The sequence below is a fragment of the Paroedura picta genome, chromosome 7, assembly GCF_049243985.1.
Source record: "Paroedura picta isolate Pp20150507F chromosome 7, Ppicta_v3.0, whole genome shotgun sequence".
NCBI lineage: Eukaryota > Metazoa > Chordata > Lepidosauria > Squamata > Gekkonidae > Paroedura > Paroedura picta.
Window position 1 is genome coordinate 114,064,322 of NC_135375.1, and position 24,364 is coordinate 114,088,685.

General features: G+C 49.7%; 1 protein-coding gene across 4 annotated transcripts; it reads left to right on the forward strand.

Annotated features, from left to right (window-relative positions):
- Positions 1-307: 307 nt before the first annotated feature.
- VDAC2 (voltage dependent anion channel 2) lies at positions 308-20,507 on the forward strand. 4 transcript variants are annotated; one of them, XM_077346020.1, is made up of 10 exons: positions 2,197-2,346; positions 3,322-3,388; positions 9,269-9,340; positions 11,519-11,568; positions 12,863-13,015; positions 13,099-13,151; positions 14,894-15,121; positions 16,927-17,077; positions 18,151-18,208; positions 19,932-20,507. In XM_077346020.1, exons 2-10 carry the CDS (start codon positions 3,352-3,354, stop codon positions 20,021-20,023), a joined length of 894 nt encoding a protein of 297 aa, XP_077202135.1. In that variant the 5' UTR covers positions 2,197-2,346; positions 3,322-3,351; the 3' UTR covers positions 20,024-20,507. The 4 variants fall into 4 exon arrangements, with proteins under 4 accessions (XP_077202133.1, XP_077202135.1, XP_077202136.1 ...); XM_077346019.1 differs by lacking the exon at positions 2,197-2,346 and adding an exon at positions 2,369-2,532; XM_077346018.1 differs by lacking the exons at positions 2,197-2,346; positions 3,322-3,388 and adding an exon at positions 308-504.
- The last annotated feature ends 3,857 nt before the right edge of the window (positions 20,508-24,364 follow it).

Sequence of the window (24,364 nt, forward strand, 5' to 3'; positions counted from 1 at the left end):
TATCCTTATATATTCTCAGGGGTGGGACCTGGTAAACCGAAACTGAAGTTACAGCACTGAAACAACACGTTATATACTTGCTGGTACATGATCACTCAGAAGTAAAGTCTGAATATTCCCTCAACAAAGTGTAGAACCGTTGCCTGGATATATATTCTGTTCCTTTAAAAGCACACCTCCTCCCACTAATTTATAAGTGGCAAGAAATGGCTGTTTTTAACATTTAACTTCCCTCCACTTACAGCCTTCCCCAAATCCCTGTGTAAAGTAGAGTCCCAGTTACTCACCAGAAAGAAGCAGTAAACTGGTCTTTTCCTCAACGGCTGAAGTCCACACTGAGATTTCAAGCCACCCCAATTTGAAGGGGACTAAGTCGTTTTGAGATACTTATGTCGGAAGAGTCACCTTCCTTTGAGCTGAAGGAGGAGAAGGTGGACATGGATTTAGAAAGAAAAAAGAAGAGAAAGAAAGGGGGAAGGAAGTCAAAGAAAGGGAAATGGACCTGTGAGTATAACCTTCAGCCTCCTGGTTGATAACGAGTTTTGTTTAATCCTTGTCTCCAGCATATGGAGACCAGGCTAGCCAATCTTCTCAGATCTGGGAAGCTAAGCAGAGTCTGCCTCAACTAGAGCTAGGTTCGATTCTCTGTTTCTCCTTCTCCACATGCAGCCACCTTGGGCCAGTCACAGTCCTGTTAAGAGTTGTTCTCACACAGCACTGTTAGCCTCGCCACCTCACAAGGTATCTGTTGTGGGGAGATGAAAGGAAGTTGATTGGAAGCCGCTTTGAGGCTCCTTTGGGCAGTGAAAAGTGGGGTATAAAAAGCAACTCTTCTATTTGGATGAATCATTAGGCCCTTAAATTTCCATTTCTTTAACCTTTGGGTTCTTAATTCATGTTTTGAGTGAATTTTTTTCTCCCTTCTTCTTTGTCAATGGTTGGGGCCCCAAGAGGGCTACCTCTCTAGGTGCTTCTTGGTGGGAGCAGGTGGGTGCTCCAAGCGGGGTGCAGAACTGACTCTTACTACACTCAGGGAGGCTCTCTTACCCATAAGCATGCATGGGATTGCAGAACTTGGGAAAGGGAACCACAATCCCAGTGCCTTTCTCCCCAGCAGAGACCACGTCTGGCTTATGTTGTTGTTCTTGTTGTTTTGGGCCGAGAGTGTGTAACCAGCCCAAGGTCACCCAGGAAGCTTCCGTGGCGGAGTGGGATCTTGAAGCTCTGCCCTGGCTCTGTTTCTCCGTCCCTTCAGGCCAATGGCTCCCAACCTGTGCCATGCAGCAGGCCTGCATTCAAGGGAACTTGACTTTCTCCTGCTTCAGCATAAGCCCCCTGGATCACAGTGGTATTTCCTTCCTATTAGACAACCAACCAGTGTGGTGGTGAGGCCAACCTGTAAAGACAAAACTGGAGAGCTCTGGGTTTAAATCCCCTCTGCCATGCAGAGTCAAGCCACTTTCTTTCTTAGCATACCCTACCTCGCAGGGTTGTTGTGATGGTAAACAGGGAGAATCGGCTCCATGAAGAAAGTGTAGGATATAACAATGTGATAGAGATATAAGAATGAATACAGCCTGGCCAGCATAGGTGTACAAGGGGCAGGGATTCTTGGGAACATCAGCAGATCAACTGAAGTGAGCCTGTAGCCCTTTTCAAATAGGTTGCCAACCTCCAGGTGTTTCCTCTCCAGACAGGCTTAGTCGGGGGCATCTCCAGGGATTTTCCAGCCTGGATATGGCAACCGTATGAAATGGGCGGCGAGACTGTTTGTGGTAGGAAGCGCTGCAGGCACGAAGCTTTGCTCGGCTCCCTTCCCCGAGCAAGACGACCCTCGCAGAGTAGCCCGGTTTCATGGCAGGGGCGGCCTGCGGGGGCTCATGGGAATTGTAGTCCAGGGACACCTGGAGCGCTGCTTAGCAGCCTTTAACGCCCGCCAACCAGGGTGGGTCCCGGGGTGGCCGCCGAAGCGCCACGTTCCCCGCGACTGCGCATGTCCCGCTCGGCTATTGCCTCGCCCTGCTCCTCCCTCGGCCACGCCAGGCCACGCCCCCTACTTTTCCCTAGCCGCCAGCTGCCCCTCCCTCTTCCAGGGCCCTCCCCTTTGGCCTCTCCTGCCCCCGCCGGCGGTGCTAGCCGAGGACCCCTCCTAGCTTCTTCATGAGAGCTGCCCTAGCCAGTGCCTGCCTGTTTTCCTTCCCCGGCGGTCGCGGCCGGCCTTTTCTCCGCGCTCAGAAGGAATGGCTGCATCTAAGCGTTGATCTGAGCCGCTGGTCCTTTCTCGGGGTGCCCCGCGGGCGGCGGGGGCGGGCGGCAGCGGGGAGCTCCAGACAGGCGCCCGCGGAGGTCGGCCCGCGATCGTTGGGGGAGGGTCCTGGCGCGGGGGGGGGGGGGCGGACGGGCGGCGAGCGCAAGGTGTCTCCTTCACTTCGCCCTCCAGCGCGGCCTTCACGCGGCGGCGGAAAGAAGCGCGCTCGCGTGAGCCAGAGAGACACAGCGGGCCTCCCTGCGCGCCCTTTCCCCCCTCGGCAGGTGGGGGTCGTCATGGCGACGGGTGGGGTGAGGGGTGCGTCGGGGGGGGGGGCCGCGAACTTTGCCGCCGCCTCCGCCGCTGCTTCACAACAGCCCTGCGAGGTCGGCCAGGCGGAGGTTGGGGGCCGCGGAGGCATTCGGACCAGGCCTCGCGTGGAGGACCGAGCGGGAAGCGCCCAGGGCGGGGGTGGCGGCGGCGGCGTGGGCTCCCCTATCCGGCCTGCATCCTGCATCCAGGCGGCCTTCGCTGGGCCGGGCGGGGGTCGGAGCTGCTGCTGGCCCGGGGGCGCCCCAAGATGGCTGCGTCTCCCCAAACGGCTCCTTCCCGCCCCTCGTGCGCCGTTAAGGCCCGCAAGGCTTGGCTCGGGATAGCGGCTGCCTGTGCGCGGATCGGAGCACGTGCACATTGAGACCCGCGGGCCTTAAAGGTGCCCCCGCGCTCTCCTTTGTGTGCAGACGCCGGGGGTGGAAAGGCGCCCTTGAAATGGCCGAAATATAAGGTGACCAGATTGTCCCACTTTTGGAGGGGCATCTCGGGGCTGGCAAATTGTACTTTTGTTGAAATTAAATATATATATACATTACTATTTTTGCGTTCTATGAAACTTTTTGTTGCTTTTTGTAGACCAATTTCTTAATCAAGACCCCCCCCCCCCCGGTCAATGGTGTTTCCCTTTACCAATGTTAAAAATCTGGTCACCTTATTGAAATCCCTAAGCCTATTGTTAACTCCAGTTCAAAAAATTGTGCGCTATACTTCTCTCTAAACACGTTTTCCCCGTTTTGTAGATCATCTAGACTAGATTGGACTAAATAGCCATGTCTTTTAATCCAGCATGCCAGCGCCCACCGAGACGTAAGTAGGGAGAGTTGAAGGAATGGCTGTTGAAGTAGCCACTAACAAGTTATAGCAATAAAGTTTAAGACCGATGACTATCTAACACTATAGATCCTCTGTAGTCAGATAAGCATGTTAACTATTTAGGATAAATATCTGGCTGTTGCACAGTCAAGTTTTTATGTATCCCTTAAATGCAGTCTCTTATTCATGAACCGCTTCTTAAGATGGCATTGCAGAGATAGCACCTTCTAAGAATTCCTTAGGGGTGCTTTAAGATAAGGGTGTGGTGGATTTGGAAAGAATAACTTAAGGGAAAGGTGTGGTGTAATCCTTGAAATCTTTTAAGCTTGTAGTTTAATTACTGTATTGTACTCTGCTGCTCTGGCATGGCAAGGTGAGACTTTGAGTTCGTTAAGAACCCCTGATTCTTGACCTTTTTTCTTTAATGTTGTGTGTATAATTGTCAATTCCATAGAAGAAGCCCCTGTGCATAGCTGCACAGGCAAATCCTCATTTCATGTCTCATATCCCACTCTGTTCTTTAATGAAATAATTGAGACACGCCTGGCATCTTTCTATAAAACTTATGGAGTTGGAAGGTTTTTGTATTGGTTTTAGTGGGACATCTGGCTGAGTAGCTGTTCTCAGAGTGAGGCCATGTACCAACTGGTAAATGATAATGACTGGGGAAGGGAATGGCAAACCACCCTGTATTGAGTCTGCCGAGAAAACGCTAGAGGGCGTCACCCCAAGGGTCAGACATGACTCGGTGCTTGCACCTTATAATATTAATTACCTTCACCTTATAACATTAATTAATTACCGCCCAACCTTGCAGCTCAGGGTGGTTTACATAGAACATGGGGAAACATAGGAATATGTACAGTATAATTCAGAATAACGTTGAATGAAATAACAGTAACAGTGGTTACAATAACATTCCAGTAACTGGTGGTAACAGCATTGACATATTGACTGTGACCCCCATGGTTGGTCAGAATTTAATTCATGGGGCCCAGTAGATATTGCTGGTTCGGTTGTCCTCAACCAAATGCCGGGTGGAAGAGCTCCCTTTTGCAGGCCCTGAGAAACTGTGCTAGCTCTGGCAGGGCCCTGATCTCTTCTTGGGGCTCTTTCTACCAGGTGGGGGTCAGGACAGAGAAAGCTCTGGCCCTGGTTGAGGTCAGATGTGCTTCTTTATGGCCAGGGATCACCAGCCAGTTGGACATAGCAGAGTGTGGAACTCTTTGGGAGGTATACACAGGGAGGTCCAGGTACACTGGGCCCAGGTCGTGTATGACCTTGAAAGTGATTACCAAAGCATTAAGTCTTTTGGTGAAGTAGGAGTGTGGTGTTTAGGCTGGATTGAAACCCCTTTTAAATTGTATTGGATTTTTATAGATTGGGAAGGAGGACTGTATCTGTACAGCCATGCAAAGCAGATAATTTTATGAGATGGCTGCTTGGAGGAATGGCTGAAGGGGTGGTGAGCCAGTCATGGTGACCTACCAGTAAGGCCTGTTGCTACTCCCTGATTGATTTGCCAGCTAAAAGGGAGGGACTGATGATGTGGGGGGGGGGGGCACATTCTGCTATCTTTGGCTTTCAGTTGCTGATTTCTACTGGGTAGGATGGAGGATGTCATTGCCTCCTCCAGTATATTTCCTAACCTGTTGCTAAAACTAGGAACTACACTCGCAGGGGTAGTCAACTTGTGGTCCTCCAGATGTTCATGGACTACAATTCCCATGAGCCCCTGCCAGCATTTGCTGGAGGACCACAGGTTGACTACCCCTGAACTACAGCACTGGTCAGCATGTCCAGATCTGGTAAAAAAATACAGATATTTTCAGGTCAAAATGCAAAAGAACCTGGCACAAATTCTCCCAGGTGATGAATACAGTGACTTAAAAAAAACAAACTACTCTGTTGAGGATGGGGCCTCTTCCTGCCCCAGCTATCTGGGTCAGGCAGAGTGAAAGTTCTCAGCTCCTTGTGAGGTTTTCCTTTGCAAACTGAGAGGTTGCGTTTTAGTATTTCTGTGTGCAGCATTGCAAATGCGGGCTGAGGTCTTTGTGATCAGGGGAGCAATGCAGTTGAAACACTGCTGGATACACCAGTAGTAAAAACCCTCCTATTCAGCTTCATTTTACCATCCGCGTTGTGTCTCCAAAGCAAATGACATGCTAACTCTCTGGCCTAAATCTTTATGAGAACTTTCTTATATGCAACAGTTGTCTTAACTATGGCAAATCTTTAACCGCTCCTGCGGAGCGTAATAAATAAAAGAGTAAACCCTAAGGGGGGGGGAGAAAGGGCGGGCTCTGTCCGGGATAAAAACTCAGAGGGCCCAATCAAGAGCCGCGAAGCGGCTCCTGATTGGGCCCTCTGAGTGTCACTCCAGGGCCAAGTAGCCAATGGGGAGCCGCGCTGCGCGGCTCCCCATTGGCTGCTTGGCCCAGCCTCACCTTGCCTGCCCGGGGACTCACCGCACACGAGGAGAAGCAGCTTTCCCCGACGGTGAGTACTCCAGGCAGCTTCCCCTCGCCCTCGCGAAAGGAGCAGGGACGCTCCTTTCCCACCTGGGGTCCCATCCCACTGGCCATTCCCCGCTGCCGCTTCCCTGCACCGAGACACACACACACACACAGCCTCACCAGCCAAGCTTCCCTGGCCGTCCCCTCCTTGCCCTGCCGCCGCTTCCCCGCCCCCACAGACACACAGACATGCACACACACAGCCACCTACCCACCGCGCTCTGCCACCCCTTCCCCCACCCCACACATCCATGCACACACTCCTCTCTGCCCCCTCTTCCCTTGCCACCTCCCCTTCCCCATTCGCCCCCAGTGATTCCCCCCCGCGATTCCCCCCCAACCTTCACACACACCCCTGGCCCCTCCCCTTTCACCTACCTCTATGTCTGCCTTTCCTTCTTACTTCCTGACTTCCTCTCCCCCACCCCACACATCCACGCACACACTCCTCTCTACCCCCCTCTTTCCTCCCCACCTCCCCATCCCAATTTGCCCCCCATTCCCCCCAAACTACACCCCCCTGTCCCCTCCCCTTTCACCTCCCTCCCTGCCTGCTTTCCTTTCTTCCTTCTTACTTCCTGCCTTCCTCCATCTCCTTCCTGTCTCTCTGTCTTTCCCTCTCACTTGCTTCCTGTCTCTCTCCTTCACTTTCTTTCTTTCTCCCTTCTACCCATCCCTTCAACCACCCATTGCCCCTTTTCCTCCCTAACCTTCCTCCTTTCCTCTTCTTCCTTCCTTCCCCACAGTCTGTTCTCCCCCTCTGCTAGGGCCCGCTGTATTTCTTCGACAGCAGGCTTATTTTCTAGTTGTTGTATAAGTGGGGAGACATTTCTGTAAAACTTGGTATTAATATAGATTCAGGTGGGTGGCTGTGTTGGTCTGAAGTAGCAGAACAAATTTAGAGTCCAGTGGCACCTTTAGGACCAACCCAAGTTTTATTCAAGGGTTGAGCTTTCATGTGCAGGCAAGTGTGGATGCACACAAAAGCTCATACCTTGAATCAAAATGTGTTGGGTCTTAAAGGTGCCACTGGGCTCTTTGGCATTAATATGTGTCTCAGGGTACACAATTCAAAAGCGCCTCTCCACGCTAATGTGCTTAGTAGGCTTCCATTGGAGAAAGCACTGCTGATCTCCATTCCCCTCTGTAGCATCTAAAATTTCACAAATGACATTTCATGTAGATTCTGAACATGTCTATTTTAACGCAAGTGCAACTGTTACTAGTATGGAAGAGTCAAATGAGCAGCCCTGTTGGTCTGAGGTAGCCCATTAAATCAGAGCCCAGTAGCACCTTTAAGACCAACAAACATTTATTTAAGGTGCTTGCACTCGAAAGCTCACACCTTAAATAAACCTTTGTTGGTCTTAAAGGTGCTACTGGACTCTGATTTTATAGTATGGAAGAGGTCTGCCATAACTTCCTGTTGTTTTCAAAGGTTCTTTTCCCCCTGCAGCCCCATGTCAACTTAGGAGTATTGAGAAAGCTTACTTGTGATTTTGGGGAAATCAACTTTTTGTAATAGTTTTCAGCTTTTCTGGCCTTAGAGAGGACAAAACCAGTACGTTAGCAAAAAATCACAGGGAGATGAGAGGCACATCAAGACTTTTAAACAATTGACTAATCAATACTGCTTGTGGAACATCCCTACTTAGCTGCAGTTCACAGGAGTAGCTGTATAACTTACAAATAATCTTTCAAGCTGTTTAGGTGCTTCTCCTAAAGCTCTTAGTGCTGAACTTGTTCTACCCCCTTCTTTGATTGTTCCACATTCTGCTCTCCTTTGGTATGTTGGTGGTGTTTAAGAGCAAGGCTGCATCAGAAAAAGAAAAAAAGAAATGGTTCTCTTATGAGGTAGCAGAGCATAGTAAGCCTAGAGGATATTGGGTCTTATTTGAACCACACGATATATTTGCAGTTCTTGTGGAAAGCCAGAGGGGAACTGACTCAATGTGAACATCTGCTTTGTAGGGATTTAGTGTCTGAAGCAGCAGGAGGGGAGTTCTGTATTAACTTATCAAGCGCTGCTTTAATAATCTTACGTAATAATTTAAATGTTTCTATTTGGGGATGAACTTGTGAGTCAAAGTAATCATGTATGTCTCCATATTTGCATAAAATCATTTTTAGGTTTCTTGGGCTGCGCGTGAAGCGTTCCTATGTGTTTTCTTAGAGGAAGATGCATTGGGAAAGCACATGTTGCATTCATCTGTTAAATACCCAGCCATGTCAGCCTGAACATTTTTCTCTCATTGGCCATTCCTGTCTTAAGGCTGTCAAGCTCTTGGTCAGGGTGGGGAATGCCCTGCCCCAAGATTCTGTTGAACAAACAAATTAAGTATTGTATGATGATGTCACTTCTGGGGAAAACCTGGAAGACACGACAGTCGCTCTAGGAACTTGTTGAAACCAGCTTTACCATAGTGTTTCAGCAATTCCTAGAGCTACCATTGTGGCTCATTTGGCTGTCCCTTATCCCAGCTCTCCCGTTGGTCTGGGCGTTTTGGAATCGTTTGTCTAGTGTGCAGCACCCAAACAGAGTGACCACTAGACTGGAAAGCTTTTTCAAAATTTTATTCAACTGCCGAAGAACAAAATGACACAGGGGGGTTGTCCCAGAAAAGCCTGTGTGTCGAACAAAGGATTACACGAGATTTTATATTATTCCATTGAAGGCAGGGAAAGATGATGCTTCTCAGGTCAAACCAATAACCTGGGGTCTCCACCCCTTGCACATCCCACAAGACCACCCATTGGCATTAGCATAAGGAAGAAGGGGAAATGACCTCTTGTAACCTTTTCCCAGTGACTTAGCATTGGGAAAAGGTTACAAGAGGTCATTTCCCCTTCTTTCTCAATCCTCTGGTAACATAAACAATGGCATGATATAAGCAATTGTTCCTGGCCTTGAGAATAGAACATATCAGATACAGTCAAAAGCAAGTTCCTGGGCCTTCTATTATGAAACAGATTGATACACTAAGCTTCTCTTTACAGAACAATAATTAAAAAAATATTATTTCACTCTCCTATACATCAGCCAGGCTTGGCCTGGCAACTCCAACCTGTGTCTTTACTCAGCAGAGTCTGACCCTTTCCTTCGTGAGAGATCTACCTGCAGCAGAATGGGAGAATGCAAGGTGTTGAATAGCATACTGTATACGATTTCAGAGTCCATTTAGTTGCATCTGTCACTTTTAAAAATTATTTAGAATAATAAAATACTGATTAAATTATAGTACACAAGTGGTTTGTGCCTGATCTTCCTCTGGAAATTTAGAAAATGCAGCACACTTTGGTATGGATTTTAAAAAAAAATTCCTGCAGTATTAACATTCCCATTCTTGTGTCTCCTTAGCTCCAATGGCTATCCCACCAGCTTATGCGGACCTCGGCAAATCTGCCAGAGATGTCTTCAACAAAGGATTTGGTATGAGCGTTGCTTTTCAATTATATGCTCTGGACTCAAAAGGACTGATCAGCTGTTTTAGCAAAGAATTATCTGGCATAATATGGATACCAGGTTTACTAATTGGCCACTAATTTACTTTTTCTATATATCTGTACTCTCATGGTCCTTGTTCCTTTTTGTCTGAGGAAGTGTACAGGCACAAAAAAACTCGCGCCCTGAATACATTTTTGTTGGTCTTAAAGGACTCAGTTTTTATTATGTCCCTAATTTGTTATGCTGAGTCTGAACAAGCCAGTTTTATGCTTCAATTACAGTTGTGAGTGAAGGAAGATTCTTCTGATTCTCTGTATGTGGCTTGAGCAGAGGAGACGACAGAATTTACTCTGTTTCTCGTTTAATGCCACAAAGGGATTACCTCTATAGAGATTGCTTCATGCCGCAACATGCTGTATACGCATGCAAAAGTCCCCTTGTCTTGGTGTTTGCTTTGAGGGCTCTCGGAACATGCTGGGAAGGGTGTGGTTGTGTTTTGAACATGTGTGAGTGGCTACTGCTTTAGATAAAGTAAAAGGGCCTCGCTGTGGAAAAATGAGGGAGCCTGTGTTTTAGCCAGCGTGGCTAGTGTGCCAGTTTCTGAGCTGGACATCTGGCATCAGCTGCTTTCACAAAACATCTGCTTCCGAGTAGTCCATGAAAACTCCCGCAAGCTGCTTGTTTGTAGGTAAATAGTTTCCACGTAGGGTTGGGCAGAACTGCTGGGATGCGCTTGGCTGAGCATGGAACAGTTTCCCTCTGCGGCGCCAATACTCAGAATTGGAGTGCAGAAGCTGGAGTGGCTTCTGAAGGCTTCTGCAGCTGAGGCCATGTGGCAGCTGTAACTTTGCCTGGCTGCATCAGCATCTGCCAGAGTCAAGGGAGGCCTGGTGTGCCTGAACTAGGTATCTTCTCCCTCCATTGCCACCCCTTTCCCAAGGCTTCTGAGCAAGGGGAGGCCAGGACATTTTCAGAGGGGCTCCAGAAAGTGCTGAAAAGCATCGCGATGTGGCCTTTCTCCTAAATACTTTTGATCCTGTAGGAACCTGGATGCAGCATAGATTTTGGTGGGATTGGTCTCTGCCTCACCCCTACTTCTGGGTTCCAATTTAAAATTTGCTTCTCCTCTGTCCGGACAGCAGAGGTAGAATCCTAGAATCTTAGAGGTGGGACGGCCTGTAAAGGCCATCTAGTCCCACCCCCTGCTCAGAGCAGGATCAGCCTCAAGCATCCAGGATAAATCTCTGTCCAGTTGCTGCTTGAAGACTGCCAGTGAAGGGAGCTCACCACCTCCTTAGGTAGCCCATTCCACTACTGAACTACTCTGACTGACATTTTCCCCCCTGATATCTAGCTGGTGTGCTATATGTAGTTTAAACCCATTCCTGTGGGTCCTATCCATTGTGGCCAACAGAAAACGTTCCCTGCCCTCCTCTAAGTGGCAACCTTTCAAATACTTAAAGAACAGCAATCATGTCCCCTCAGTTTTGTCCACATCCTTTTTGAAGTACTCCAGGCATGGTCTGATCAATGAAATATACAGTGGGACTGTCGTCTTGCATTTTTGATGTGATGCCTCTGTTGCTACAGCTAAGACGGCATTGGCCTTCTTAACCACTGCATCACACAGTCTGCTCATATTTAGCTTACATTCCACAGGTAAAGCAGGAGGGGAAAGGGTGAGCTAGGTTTTCTTCCAGCCACCACTGCTGCTGCTACTGCTGCTGCTGCTACTACTACTACTACTATTATTATTTATTGAATTTCTAGCCCGCCATTCCCACGAAGGCTCGTGGTGGATGTGCATTAAAGCTGCGCTCCAGGCAGAACACCTTGATTGATGTTGTTTTGTGGGCAGAGACCCTTGGGCCTGATGGCTTTCAGCTGTGTCCCTAATGTTTGAATCCTGTTTGCTACTCTAAGACCTGCAGGGGACGATCGGGCTTTCATCCTGCATGTGGGGTGCACCCTATTGACGAGCTCTTCCTGATCAGGACCCATTGCAAGTGTGGGATGGGGGGCAGGGGGGCCCTGCTGTCATTCTCCCAAATGTTCACCGGATTTTAGGTCACCCCTGTGCAGTTCCCTGTTAACAGAGGCGATGCCGGTAAGATACATTGTGTTGGAAAGTGTGCTTTAGTAACTCCAGTTGTTTCTGCCAAGGTTTTGGGCTGGTGAAACTGGATGTGAAAACGAAATCTGCAAGTGGAGTGGTAAGTGTTGAAAAGGCTGGGTGAGCTTGTGAATTTGGATAGTCTGTTGAAGGAATGTCATCCCCCCCACCCCCCCGGCAGCACATCTTCTGCGGCCCACCAGATGTCCACGGACTACAATCCCCATGAGCCCCTGCCAGCGAATGCTGGCAGGGGCCCATGGGAATTGTAGTCCATGGACATCTGGAGGGCCGCAGTTTGACCACCCCCGCAAAAGCTAAGTCTCAGTTGTGGGAGGTGGCTGCTGCTTTGGCGTCGGGGCACGTGAAATGTTTGAGATGCTGCGCTAAGGGTTGTTCCATGTGTTGCACATCTTCAGCTTTGAGAAACATGACGTGCAAAGTAGCCCCAACTTGGGAGAGCCCATATCCAGCCGGTGCTGCGACAGCTGCCTTGGCTAGCAGTTGTATTCCAAATCAAGATCAACCTTTTGATTCTGTCCTTCAAGGCCATTCGTGGGAGGGGCCATCAATCTGAGGGACAATCTAATTCCCTTTGTCCCCCACAGGGCGCTTTGCTCTGAGAATTCAAATAGGCTGGGAATCCATGGCCCGTGTGAGGTACGCCTAGCCTCGACTAGGGCCTTTTTGGTCCTGCCTGGTGAAATGAGCTCCTGGAAGAGCTAAGGGCCCTATTGGAGCTATTGCAGGTCCACCGGGCCCAGAAGATGGAGCTCTTCCACCAGGATTTGGTTGAGGCCAGAGCCTATCCTGAGGCATTGGGCCACAGGGGTCTATTGAGTTAATTGTGGGGTATTATTTTATTTATGCATTTTTGAGATTTCTAGCCTATCCCTCTCCAAAATTGGTCTTGCAGCAGGGGAACATCAATAAAAATACAAATTAAAATACATAGAAATCTGGATAAAATTCTAAAATATTGCCTGAAATTTAGTGAAGGGAGGGTTATTGGTTGATGGGCTTTATTGTATTTTGTTTTTATTGTTATTATTGTTATTTTGCGGGGTATTGTTTAGTTGAGGGAGGGGTATTGGGGTTTTATTGTATTTTTGTTTTTATTGTTGTAAACTGCTGTGAACTGGCCAAACCGAGGGTGGCTGTCAAGAAATATAATAAAATAATTCAGAAACTTGGTGCGGTTTCTGCCCTGCACCAAATGGGCTGAGATTCTGCCAGCCTCCCTGAGCTTAGTCACTTGTAATAAATTGCAGTGAGTTGTAATTTAGTCTTTACAGAAAATGCTGCTTTTGGGAGGGGGGGGGAAGCGTGGTGCTTCTGGCCTTTCCTTGCATCCCTCTTTGGTCTGCTAAACTCCGTGTGGTTGTTTCTGTTAGGAGTTCTCGACAGCTGGCTCATCAAACACAGACACGGGGAAAGTGAACGGGAGTCTGGAGACCAAATACAAGTGGACTGAGTATGGTGTGACTTTCACAGAAAAATGGAACACAGATAACACTCTGGGGACAGAAATGGCAATCGAAGATCAGGTAAATGAGCTCTTAGTCAATCTGCAGTTATTACGGAAACAGTTTGGCACCCTTAATTAACCACTTTTCCCTCCCTAAATCAGATTGCCAAAGGTTTGAAGTTGACATTTGATACGACCTTCTCACCAAACACAGGGTAAGTTTTGGTTTTGGTCTTCCTCATTCAAGTATTTGGGTGTTTGCAAGGTGAAAGATTGGGGAGTGTGGCTCAATGCATCCTGGGATGGATCTTGAGGCCACACCCAAGTGCCTTGGACCATTTCACTAGCATTTTACTTGCACTCTTGTACTGCAAGGAGAAACAAAACCTTTCCCATCTCCAAATATCATTTAGAATAGGGGTAGTCAACCTGTGGTCTTCCAGATGTCCATGGACTACAATTCCCATGAGCCCCTGCCAGTGAACGCTGGCAGGGGCTCATGGGAATTGTAGTCCATGGACATCTGGAGGACCACAGGTTGACTGCCCCTGATTTAGAACATTGCTTCTCATAGGGCCGTGGAATGGTTCCTGAGGCAGAATGATCCTGTGGCAGCCTTACTGACCTGTCTGGGTGCCTAGCAATCATATCAGGTCCGCGCCTAGCAATGCACTGTTCTCCCAACTTGCTGGTGGAACCTTAGAGGGATTTCCCTCTTGCTTGGGGCAGTTATGCTTTGTATTTTTTGGTGCTTGGGGACCACAGTGGGAGGGCTTATGGAGTACTGGTCCCACTCATGGATCTCCTGATGCCTCCTGTGTGACACAGAGTGTTGGACTGGATGAGCCATTGGCTTGCTCCAACATGGCTTCTATAATATTCTCCTTTGGTACACCAACGTGCTTTAGGCATTTTTATTGATAGGTTTATAGACCTCTCCTCTCTGCAAAGCAGGCTCGGGATGGTGTACCACTTATTAGATTCTCAGCATAAATAGTTACAAAACAGCAAACTCTTGAGTGCTTCAGTCTCTTGGGCCTTGTTCTTGCATCTGTATCTTAGGCCACCATCAGTGGTGGGATACTTCAGAGAGGCCCATTTGATTTTATTTGCTCTGGACTCAACCATATTAATTTCAGAGATAGTCCCTCAGGTACACAGGGCCCAGACTGTAAGGCCTTGAAGGTAAAGACTTTATCTGGAATCAACCGGTAGCCAATGCAACTGTTGCAGGACAGGTCAAATATGGGCCCTCCTCAATGTTCTAGTAAGGCAGTTTTTAAGCAGTGGCTAGACAGATACTTCCATCTCATGGATGCTTTAGGCTGATCCTGCATCATGCAGGGGCTGGACTAGATGGCCTGGATGGCCCCTTCCAACTCTGATTCAGTAGCTTTGCACCAGCTGCAGTTTCCAGGCCAGGGCTGAGCGTAGACTCGCGTAGAGTGAGTTACAGTAGTCCAGCCTAGAGGGGACTGTTGCGTGAATTACTGTGGCTACGTTTTCCAGGGTCAGAGAGGATGCTGGTAGCGTTGGCTGGTGCAGATGGGGAAGAGCCTGATGAACTCCCATTGCGATTTGTGCCTCCATTGAAAAGGAGGCATGAAAGATCACCCCCAGGTTCCCGATGGAGTGCAAAGTTGTTAATTACACACCCTCAATTACCCCTGCCAGGTTCATGGAGAATGATGTAAGGTAACGGTGGCCCTTCAGTTTGTTCCCCATTGAACAAGCTCTCCATTCCAAAGCTGAAACAAAGTCTGTTTGAATGTCATCCATGTGGCTTCTCCTGCAGTGCAGAGGCTTTCCCAGGCCTGCAGTTGTGTCCAGTGTTTTCCCGTACTTCATCCCGAAGACCCTCTCCTTTATTTCCCTGCCAGTGGATGAGTTTTGATGTCGCTCGGGCGTTCTGGAGGAGCAGTTGACCTCGCAATGACAAAAAAATCCTCTTTTTCAGGAAAAAGAGTGGCAAGATCAAGTCCGCCTACAAGCGGGAATGCATCAACATTGGGTGTGATGTTGACTTTGATTTTGCTGGCCCTGCCATCCATGGCTCGGCTGTTTTTGGCTACGAGGGCTGGCTCGCTGGCTACCAGATGACCTTCGATAGTGCCAAATCCAAGTTGACAAGAAACAACTTCTCTGTGGGTTACAAGACTGGAGACTTCCAGCTGCACACCAATGTGTAAGTATTCAGCGGACGTTGACAATGCAAAGGTACAGGGAGAAACTCTGGAATGAAACACATGAGGAGATATTGGAACTGTGGCGCTAGAATCAAAAAATGGCAGAAGTAATTTGTAGGTTCTGCTTGAGTGTATTGTGCAAGTTAAGTTCAGAGCCCTGAAAGTCCATAAACTGGAATTAGATGAACTGACAGACTGAATTGTTCCCTTGCATACAGACAGAGGAGTGCCAACCGTGGTTTAATCCTGGCTTGTAGGCAGTGTAGCAAACCAGCATTTTGGGTGGCTAGGCCATTGTGAAAAACAAACTTTTAGGGAATCCAGAAGTCTTCAGCTTCCAAGCCACACGCAAAAGGAGGGTGGGGTGGTTTATTGACAAACAAATCATGGTTTGCCATCTTGTCTGAGTGCAACCACTAGTCTTAAAAAAACTTCATTTGTTCCAAGGGTAGATTACAGCTTGTCCGTGTTTCTGTTAAAGGCTGGGTGTGGTGCTGGGAGGCAAGTTTTCTTTTCATAGCTTGGGTCTCTGCCCCCAACAGCAGCTGTCTTGTGTTGGTTCTCCAGAACGTTAGATTGTTCACTTGGCCTTCTGATTTGCAGTGAATTTCTTGAGCTTTACTGGGTTGGGTGCATGAAGTTGGAAGTGGCAAGTTCAGCCATGCTGTGAGTCCACAGCTCTCTGCAGAAAAAGTGGCTGGTATTTAGAAGGAATGGCAGCTCTCTGGCTTCCACAGGGCCTATAAGACGGAGCTCTTCCGCCAGGCTTTTGGTTGAGGCCGGGCCAAATACTGGGCTAATGAGAACGGGTCCTTCCCCATCCTTGTGAACCCTGGACTCTCCCCCACCCCCGGAGGTGGTCCTCAACTGCAAAAAGGTTGTAAACTGCCACAAGCTGGCTGGTCCAGGATTGGCGGTATAGAAATCCAATAAATAAATGCATTTGAGATGACCCACGTCTGGATGGTTTGATCTGCGTTCTGATTTGCTGGCTGCATTAATCAGAATGGAATTGAAACCTGCAGCATTTTAGTTCAGTCTTGTTGCCACCTCGGCTCCTCTTAAGGCTCTTTCTTGTCTTAAGCAGGCCTGGGTTTGTATGAACTTGGAAACCCCCTTTCTCCTTAACCAAAAGATGATGGCAGTGGACACACTCATCTCTCCACTTTGCATCTCCTGTTTTTGGGACGTCTGTTGTTTCTTTTACTGGGGGGACATTGAGGAAGGTGCCATTCCTTGTCACACTGAATTGCTGTGGTGGCCCATGCAGGGCTTTAGTTCAGTAGGCAGTGAGTGGAAGGATGCACCTGGACCTAGGATCCCTGCGTGACTCTGGGGGTTTTTTTTTTGGGCGGGGGGGGAGGGGGGTTCAGTGGAGCATGCTGCATTTCTGTACAGTAGTCTGCAAGTGAATGTCCATAATCAGGACAGCACAACAAAACCGAGTGTGTTATTATTATTGTGGTTGACTTCTGCTGGCCTGTTTGGGGTACCAGTTGTATTAACAGCAGTTTGACCTCGGAGCACTTTCAGAATTGCTGCCGAGGAAAAGGCTTGTGAGAATTTCGTCATATGGCTCTTCCCATTTCTCAGTGTTTGTTTACTAGAACGTCACAAATTATTTTCGTGTTGTCTGTTGAGACTCTGAGCGTGGCGCTCGGTTGTCTGTGAGCACTTTTTGTAAGGCCACTGTGCTCCCCCCCCCCCACTGGCACTTCCTTGTTTGAGCTTGATAGAGAAAGGGCTAAAAAAAAGAAAGTGTTCATATGGGAGGTTAAACGTTTACTGTCACAATATTTTCCAGCAACGATGGGTCCGAATTTGGGGGCTCCATTTACCAAAAAGTCAGCGACAACCTTGAGACAGCTGTCAACCTCAACTGGACAGCAGGCAGCAACAGTACTCGGTTTGGAATTGCAGCCAAGTACCAGCTGGATTCTACCGCTTCCGTTTCGGTGAGTAGAGGGGCTGCTGGAGCTTGCTTGTTCTCACTTGCACGGGAGGCCTGTGGCTGGCTGCCTTCTGTAAAGCTGTGGGGGGTGGGCTGAAGCAACAGAACAAAGTTTGAGTCCAGCAGTACCTTTCGGATTAACAGTGATGACTTCTGGGAGAGGCTTTTGTGTGCCCGGCCAAAATTAACCTTGGAAGGTGCTGCCAAAATCAAACCTTGCTCTGTTGCTGTAAGGCAGCCTTTCCCAGCCTTTTTCACTGTCGAGAAATCCCACAAGTGGCTCAAGCATGCAGAAGATGGTTGGAAAGCATAGCTGTGTACACGCTCACCGGCAGCCCCTCATGGGCCATTGGGGGAAAAGGGGCAGGTCCATATTAATTAATTAACTCCCACCCAGCCGGGGAACCCCTCAGGAAACCTCGGGGCTTCACGAAACCCTGTCTGAGCAAGCGTGCTGTGAGGCTTGGCAGTCTTGGTTGGGCCCTGGTCACGTGCTTTGCTCTCTCCCTGGTAGCAGCTTGTATGGCTTGCAGGGCTGAGCTGTGACCTGGGAAGTCCTGGTTCAGAGCTTCAGGTCTGCTGGCTGGGTTGGGTGGCATCATTGCGAGAACTCACCTAACAGCTAATGGAGGTGGTTGCAGGAGCTGGGCTTTCCTGCTTGGAGCGGCAGCCTTGGGTGTGCCACTCACCATTCTTGCCTCCCTAACCACAAAATGTGTATGTGGCCTGTGGGCACAGCAGTGGTGGAGAGAAAAGGTCGTGGCGCACATGGCGAGTTAGAAGTGCTTTTACAAGGTCTTGATGGGGTGCCAGTAGGGTGAAAGGGCTTCTCCGGAGTCTGTTTCCCCATGGCCTCTAGGCATATTTTGATTGAAGGCTCCTGAACCCGTGTGTGTGCCCCATTTAAGAGTGGGGGGCGGGGGATTTCAATGTGTTGGATCGTTAAGGATCCACTTCATTGGGAAGTATTCCTGCGCATTGAGATCCTTAGTTAATGCAGGAATTAGTCACGAATGTCAAACAGGATTTCTAACATGCTTTCTTCGACTGAGGCTTTTTCTTTTTGTTTTTTTGCAGGCAAAAGTGAACAATTCTAGTCTAGTTGGAGTTGGCTACACCCAGACCTTGAGGCCAGGTAAACAAATACTCGCCAAAGATCTTCATGCATATATGCAAACTTAAGGTGGCTCCAGTCTAGGTGGGATTTGTTGGCCAAGTGCAGACGGCAGCTCCAGGCACAGGCTTCTCCTCTCCCCCCTCCCCCGCCACTCACACTCCAGGCCAGCTCAGTCTTATGTGACTCTGAAACTTGCTGAGCTGTAGGGTGTGCTAGCTACTTGTTCACATTTTGTAGATGCCACCAGGGAGCACTCTTGGCATCTTAGAGGTTTCTTGCAATGGGCTATTTTGCAGTTGAAGGAGAGGGACCATGGCTCAGCCAGAGAGCTTTTGCTTTGCAGGCAAGGGCTCCAGGTTTAATCCTCAGCATCCCCAGAGAAAAAGAAGAGTTGGTTCTTCTATGCCGCTTTTCTCTACCCAAAGGAGGCTCAAAGCAGCTTTCACTCACCTTCCCTTCCTCTCCCCACAACAGACACCCTGTGAGGTGGGTGAGGCTGAGAGAGCCCTGATATTACTGAAGAAGAAGAAGAAGAAGAAGAGTTGGTTCTTATATGCTGCTTTCCTCTACCCGAAGGAGTCTCAAAGTGGCTTACAGTCGCTTTCCCTTTCCTCTCCCACAACAGTCACCCTGTGAGGGAGGTGAGGCTGAGAGAGCCCCAATATCACTGCTCGGTCAGAACAGTTTTCTCAGTGCCGTGGTGAGCTCAAGGTCACCCTGCTGGTTGTGTGTGGGGGAGTGCAGAATCAAACCGGGCATGCCAGATTAGAAGTCCGCACTCCTAACCACTACACCAAGCTGGTTCTGAAGGGGTGTATGAAAGGCCTCTGCCTGAGATCCTGAAGAGCTGCTGCCAGGAGACCGTTCCAGCGTTGATGGCCTGATTGGGTAAAAGGCGGCCTCTTATGGCTCTTCTCTGCACTGGGCCAAGAACTTAACAAAGCTTGTTTGGGCCAGAGTCTGGGGAGGGCGAAGTGTGCTGAGGGTGGTGTGCATGAACTTCTGAGGGCAGCACCAGCTGGGTCTTTTCCCCCAGTGGTTTTAAAGCAGCCAGGGAGTGGTGGCTTCTAGCAAGGGAGGCCCAGGGGACAAAAAGGCTGTTTCTGCTTTTGCCTCCACTGTCCTGCTGCCATCTTGGCAGCTAAGTTTGCAAAAGTAGAAATATCATGTTAAGGACTGAGTTGAGTCCAGCTCATCGTTGCCCCTTACCCATGCATTTGTGAACCAGCACATAGAGTCTGAAGGAAGGATCCTGGCTATATTGGGTTGGATCCTGTGCAGAATTTGTCAGTGTGACCCCTTGTGTGGTTCCGTTGAAGTTGGATGTCGGAGTCCGGGTGGTCAGCATCCAAATGGCAACAGAACAAAAATGAGGAAAGAATTCCGGGTGACTAAAGCACACAGGAGCCTTTGACTGATCATGTGCGCAGTAGGATTCTGCTCAGATAAGAAATGCTGAGCTAAGCAGATGATTGCAGTCCATGCAGCCTTCTAATGTTGCTGGTCTCTGCAGTCTGAGATTTTGAGCCAGTGCTCAGGTGGTAAAGCCTTGCCCTGCCCTGCCCTGCCCTGCCCTGCCCTGCCCTGCCCTGCCCTGCCCTGCCCTGCCCTGCCCGAATAAGAGAGGGGTGGGCTGGAATGCCTTTGATTTTTGCTTCCACTCAGGCTCAAGGGGCCCGGATGAAACAAGGGAGGCGTCCTCCTTGTTGGCTCCTAACTCTTTGGCTGTGTTCACTTGCAGGTGTGAAGCTGACGCTGTCTGCCCTGATAGATGGCAAGAACATCAATGCCGGAGGCCATAAACTTGGTCTCGGCCTGGAATTAGAGGCTTAAAGGGACCGGAAGCTGCCACAGGAAGCGGGATAATGGAAGAAAATGGCCTTACAAACGTAACTCCAGTGTGACCCAGAGATCTCTCTCCTCCCCCTCCCCCTCCCAAGTGGGATGGCCTAGAACAAAGAGCTGTATTTGGGAGTATTTAGGCAGTTCCTAGTTAGCTGGTTTTTAGTTAAATTGGTTACCTACCTAGTTCTTAACTCTGCATTAGTGCAGTCACTACACAATACATTATTTAAATGTATTTAACTGTTGAACGCGCTACCCACCAATAATGAAATAGACTTTATGAAAAACCTGTACAAATGTGTGCATGTTACATTTCTTTTAACCACTGGAATAAGGCAACGGATCGGTGGATGCTCTGCTAAGTGAGGTCAACAGGGGTTTCTTTCTTTTGTTAAAAAAAATCACCTTAATTAGAAATACTTTTGGTATCCCAAGGCAATTCAGAATTATGAATAAAACAAATACACAAGGACTTGTGCCTCCAGGTATTTTAAATGTCAGTTGCTGAGAAGAAGGGGTGAAACGTGGCCTTGCCCTGTCCTCCCACTTCCCCCAGTCCCTCCTGGCCCTTCTGTTCTGAATCCTGCAAGTTGAAACCTGTAAAGGCCCCTCCAGGGGAATCTCTGGAGGAGGCAGATGGGCGTGGCTGGCCCCGTGATCCTGCTTGGCTCAGAAGAGGCATCTCACCTGGAGGTCACGTGAGCCCTGATCAGAGTGGGGGCTCCAGTAGCCAAAGGGGGCAGCATCCTACCTGTAGCCGTGCAGGGGAGCAGGAATTGCCAGTGGGCTTTTCTAACCCCCTTCCTCCCCGCGCTAGGCAGCAGCCGCAGTTCGACCATGTGGGAAAGAGGGTCTCGAGGCCTCTTGGTTTGGTGACGATTGCTAACTCTGTTCATCAGCAGCATTGACAGGTCAGCTTTGTCCCCTTAGAGAGAGAGTACCAATGTGGACAACACTCCCTTTCCTTTGGTGAGTAAATTTAGCCCCAGAGGAGACCCCTGGTTAAGTGGTGCAGGATTGGGACTGAGGGTACCGGGTTCAAATCCTCGTTCTGCCAGGAAGCTCACCGGGTGAGTTTATATTTATTCATGTATTCCCTGCTGTCTTTCACCCCGGTGGGCACCTAAGGGGGCCTACATAACTCTCCTCCACAACAGCCCTGTGGAGTAGGTTAGGCAGAGTGTGTGTGATTGGCCCACGGTCATCCAGCAAGCCTCCATGGCAGAGTGAGGATTTGAACCTGGGGCTCTCAGGTCCTGGGTTGGCACTGGCATCACAGGGATGTTGCGAGAGAGGAGGTTGGGTATTGTTACATTGCTCAGAGCCCCTCAATCATAACTTCCCAAAGTAACTCAAGATTTCTCCTTTTCCTGGATGCCACTGAGCCCCCTGGCAGCTGTGCAGCCTTGAGCCTTGGTCTCCAGAGAGCTACAAACTCACCTGAATGCTGAAAACTTGTTCGCCAAGTTCAGGCCATCCAAAGTAGAAACTAAGAGAGGGCCTGAGGGCCCCACTAAAGAGGCTGAAGGACTGTCCCACGGCATTGTCTCCTCCTCGTCCTTCCTCCCGCGTTCCTCGGTCATCTTGGCAGCAGCATGGCTGGTGTTTCGGTGGTGGTGGGACCTTGGCCTGCTGTTGCCCCATCCCATGCGTATCCAGACAGCCCTGCTGGCCATTCTCTGCAGGAAGCCAAGGGATGCTTTAGGATGCTTAGGGCTAGTCCTGCATTGAGCAGGGGGTTGGACTAGATGGCCTGTATGGCCCCTTCCAACTCTATGATTCTATGAGGTGCCGAGTCTGCCACTCACACCCTCTTGGATACTTGTGCACTTACAAGCAGCATTGAAAGTCCTGTAGAAGTTATTTGCAACTGATGATGCCGTCTCCTTTGTGGACAAGCCTGTCTAGTTGTGTTCACTGGCAGTCTTCAAGCAAAGGTTGGATACACTTTTCTCGGATGCTTTAGGATGCTTTGGGCTGATCCTGCGTTGAGCAGGGGGTTGGACTAGATGGCCTGTAGGACCCCTTTCAACTCTATGATTCTGTGATTCTATGACTGTCTCTTGAGACGTGCAGATACAGCCCAGGAGAAGGGGATGGGGCAGTCGTGGCTGGATTGGAGGGTCAGCAAATACCTCTGCCAAAGACAGGGAGAAATAGCCTCTGAGAAACATTCTGGGAATGGTGCGTAGCACTGTTGAGCTCAGGCAAGGAGTGTGCTCATGTCTTCACTCATGTGGCACATGACTGCAGCCCCCAGCCCACGGATGCTGTTGGGGTACAACTTGGGTGCCAACGTTAATGTGGGTCTCAAAGCTCTCCAGGGTACCTGCAGTCTTAAGTGAAATTAGGAAGCTCATTTAAGCTAATAGCAGAGAACCCACATAAACACTTTGTCAAGATGGGGGTTCTTGTGGGGGCTGTGTAGAGTTGCCAAGGCAAGAGACACTCAGAGCCGAGTTGCCCTTGCAGAGCGACTCTCAGCAGGGACAATCGAGATCAGGCTAGCTTGGACTGACCATGTCAAGGCCTCAATCTCAGCTGACTTGTGGCAGCCTTGTAGGGCTTTCAAGGTAAGAGGTGAGGAGGTGGCTCCCCACTGCCTGCTGCTGCGTGGTGGCTGGAGACCTCCCTGGGGATGGCTCCCATCCAAGGACTCAGCTGGGCCGACCCAGCTTTACTTCTGAGATCTGTCAAGACAAGGCTACCTCGACCATCCAGGTCAGGGCTGAGGTGCTTCACCTCTTGGAGTAAACTTCACTCTCAGTAAATTGGTTGTCTCCACTCATTGTTTTATGAAATAATATATATATGCAGGAGTCTACATTTTCTGGGAGATGGGAGGCAAAGCACCAGGAACTAATCTTGTGGCTGAAAGACAGATATGAAATTGATGGATCAATGGGGCCAGGATGGGTTGTGAGGCAGCTGGAGACCCAATCGGTGGTGGTGGGATCTATGAAGCTTAGCAGGCAGCAGGGGAGCCTGCCGTGTGTTCTTGGCCAGAAACGGCTTGCTGCATAGTGTACTAATTCACAGATCAGCAACCCCCAAAGAGGCAATTGCCTCCAACATCCTCCGTCTGAAGAAGAGTCAGTTCTTATATGCTGCTTTACCAGAAGGTGTTTCAAAGCGGCTTACATTCGTCTTCCCTTTCCTCTCCCCATAACAGACACCCTGTGAGGTGGGTGAGGCTGAGAGAGCCCTGATATTACTGAAGAAGAAGAAGAGTTGGTTCTTAGATGCTGCTTTTCTCTATCTGAAGGAGTCTCAAAAGCGGCTTACATTCGCCTTCCCTTCCTGTCCCCACCCCAGACACCCTGTGAGGGAGGGGAGGCTGGGAGAACCCTGAGATTACTGCCTGGTCAGGACAGGAGAAGAAGAGTTGGTTCATTGTCAGTCTTGCTGTGCAGCCCCACATTGGGACTGCACATGTGTGCAGGTCGGCCACAGAAGTCTTTTTAAGATCCAGCCCTATAGGAAGGGCTACCGTTCCGACACAGTGCACATGTGTGTGGCTTCCCACCGGAACGCCTAGGGCCTGGGTGGAGTGCCCCCCCTTCCCTCCGTTCCTTTTTTCTGCTGCGAAGAACAGTCGTTCTCTAGCTGCTTCTAGTTCTTGTTGTGGCTTCAAAGGCACTTTTCAAAAAAATTTCCCATTGCGGGGTGAAGATCCCGCAGTCATGTGACCACGATCTCTGTCTTCTCTGCCTCGGTGAGGCACACAACATGGCAGCCTGTAAGATCTGTCAGCGTTTTACTCCAAAGGCCAGATCAGATCGCTCAGCCAGACTGAAAGCAGCGCTGTGGGAAAGAGCCCTGCACGGTCCTAAGTCCCCACCCTCTTCCAAACCGGCTCCTGACCCTCTTCCAAACCGGCTCCGCTCCCACCCTTACTCCCGGATCAGAATCGGTCTGTTCTGACCGTTGTTTTAACTCGGGTGGAGAAGCTCAAGACGTTTCCATTGGTTCTGTCCGATCCGTCCCTCGGTTCCGGTAACCTCCGGGGCCATTACGGTTCCAGCTGCTGCGGCTCCATCTTCAGAGCCTCAACCACGAAGGCGAGAAAGACAAAACACAAGTCCCTTTCCTCCCATTCGGACTATGGGACAGCTACTCAATCCACGGTTCCGTCCTCTTTGTCGGTTCCGCCTCAGGATCGGCCCCCCATTCAGGCTTCCTGTTTGGCCACGATCACCCGGCCCCCGTTGGTTCTGTCCACGGTGCTGCTGACACCACAAACTCCATCCTCCAGTCCCCTCGGGTCCCAGCCAGTCACCACATCCACCCTCGGTTCCAGCAGTTTGGTACTTGGCTTCGCAAGCTCCT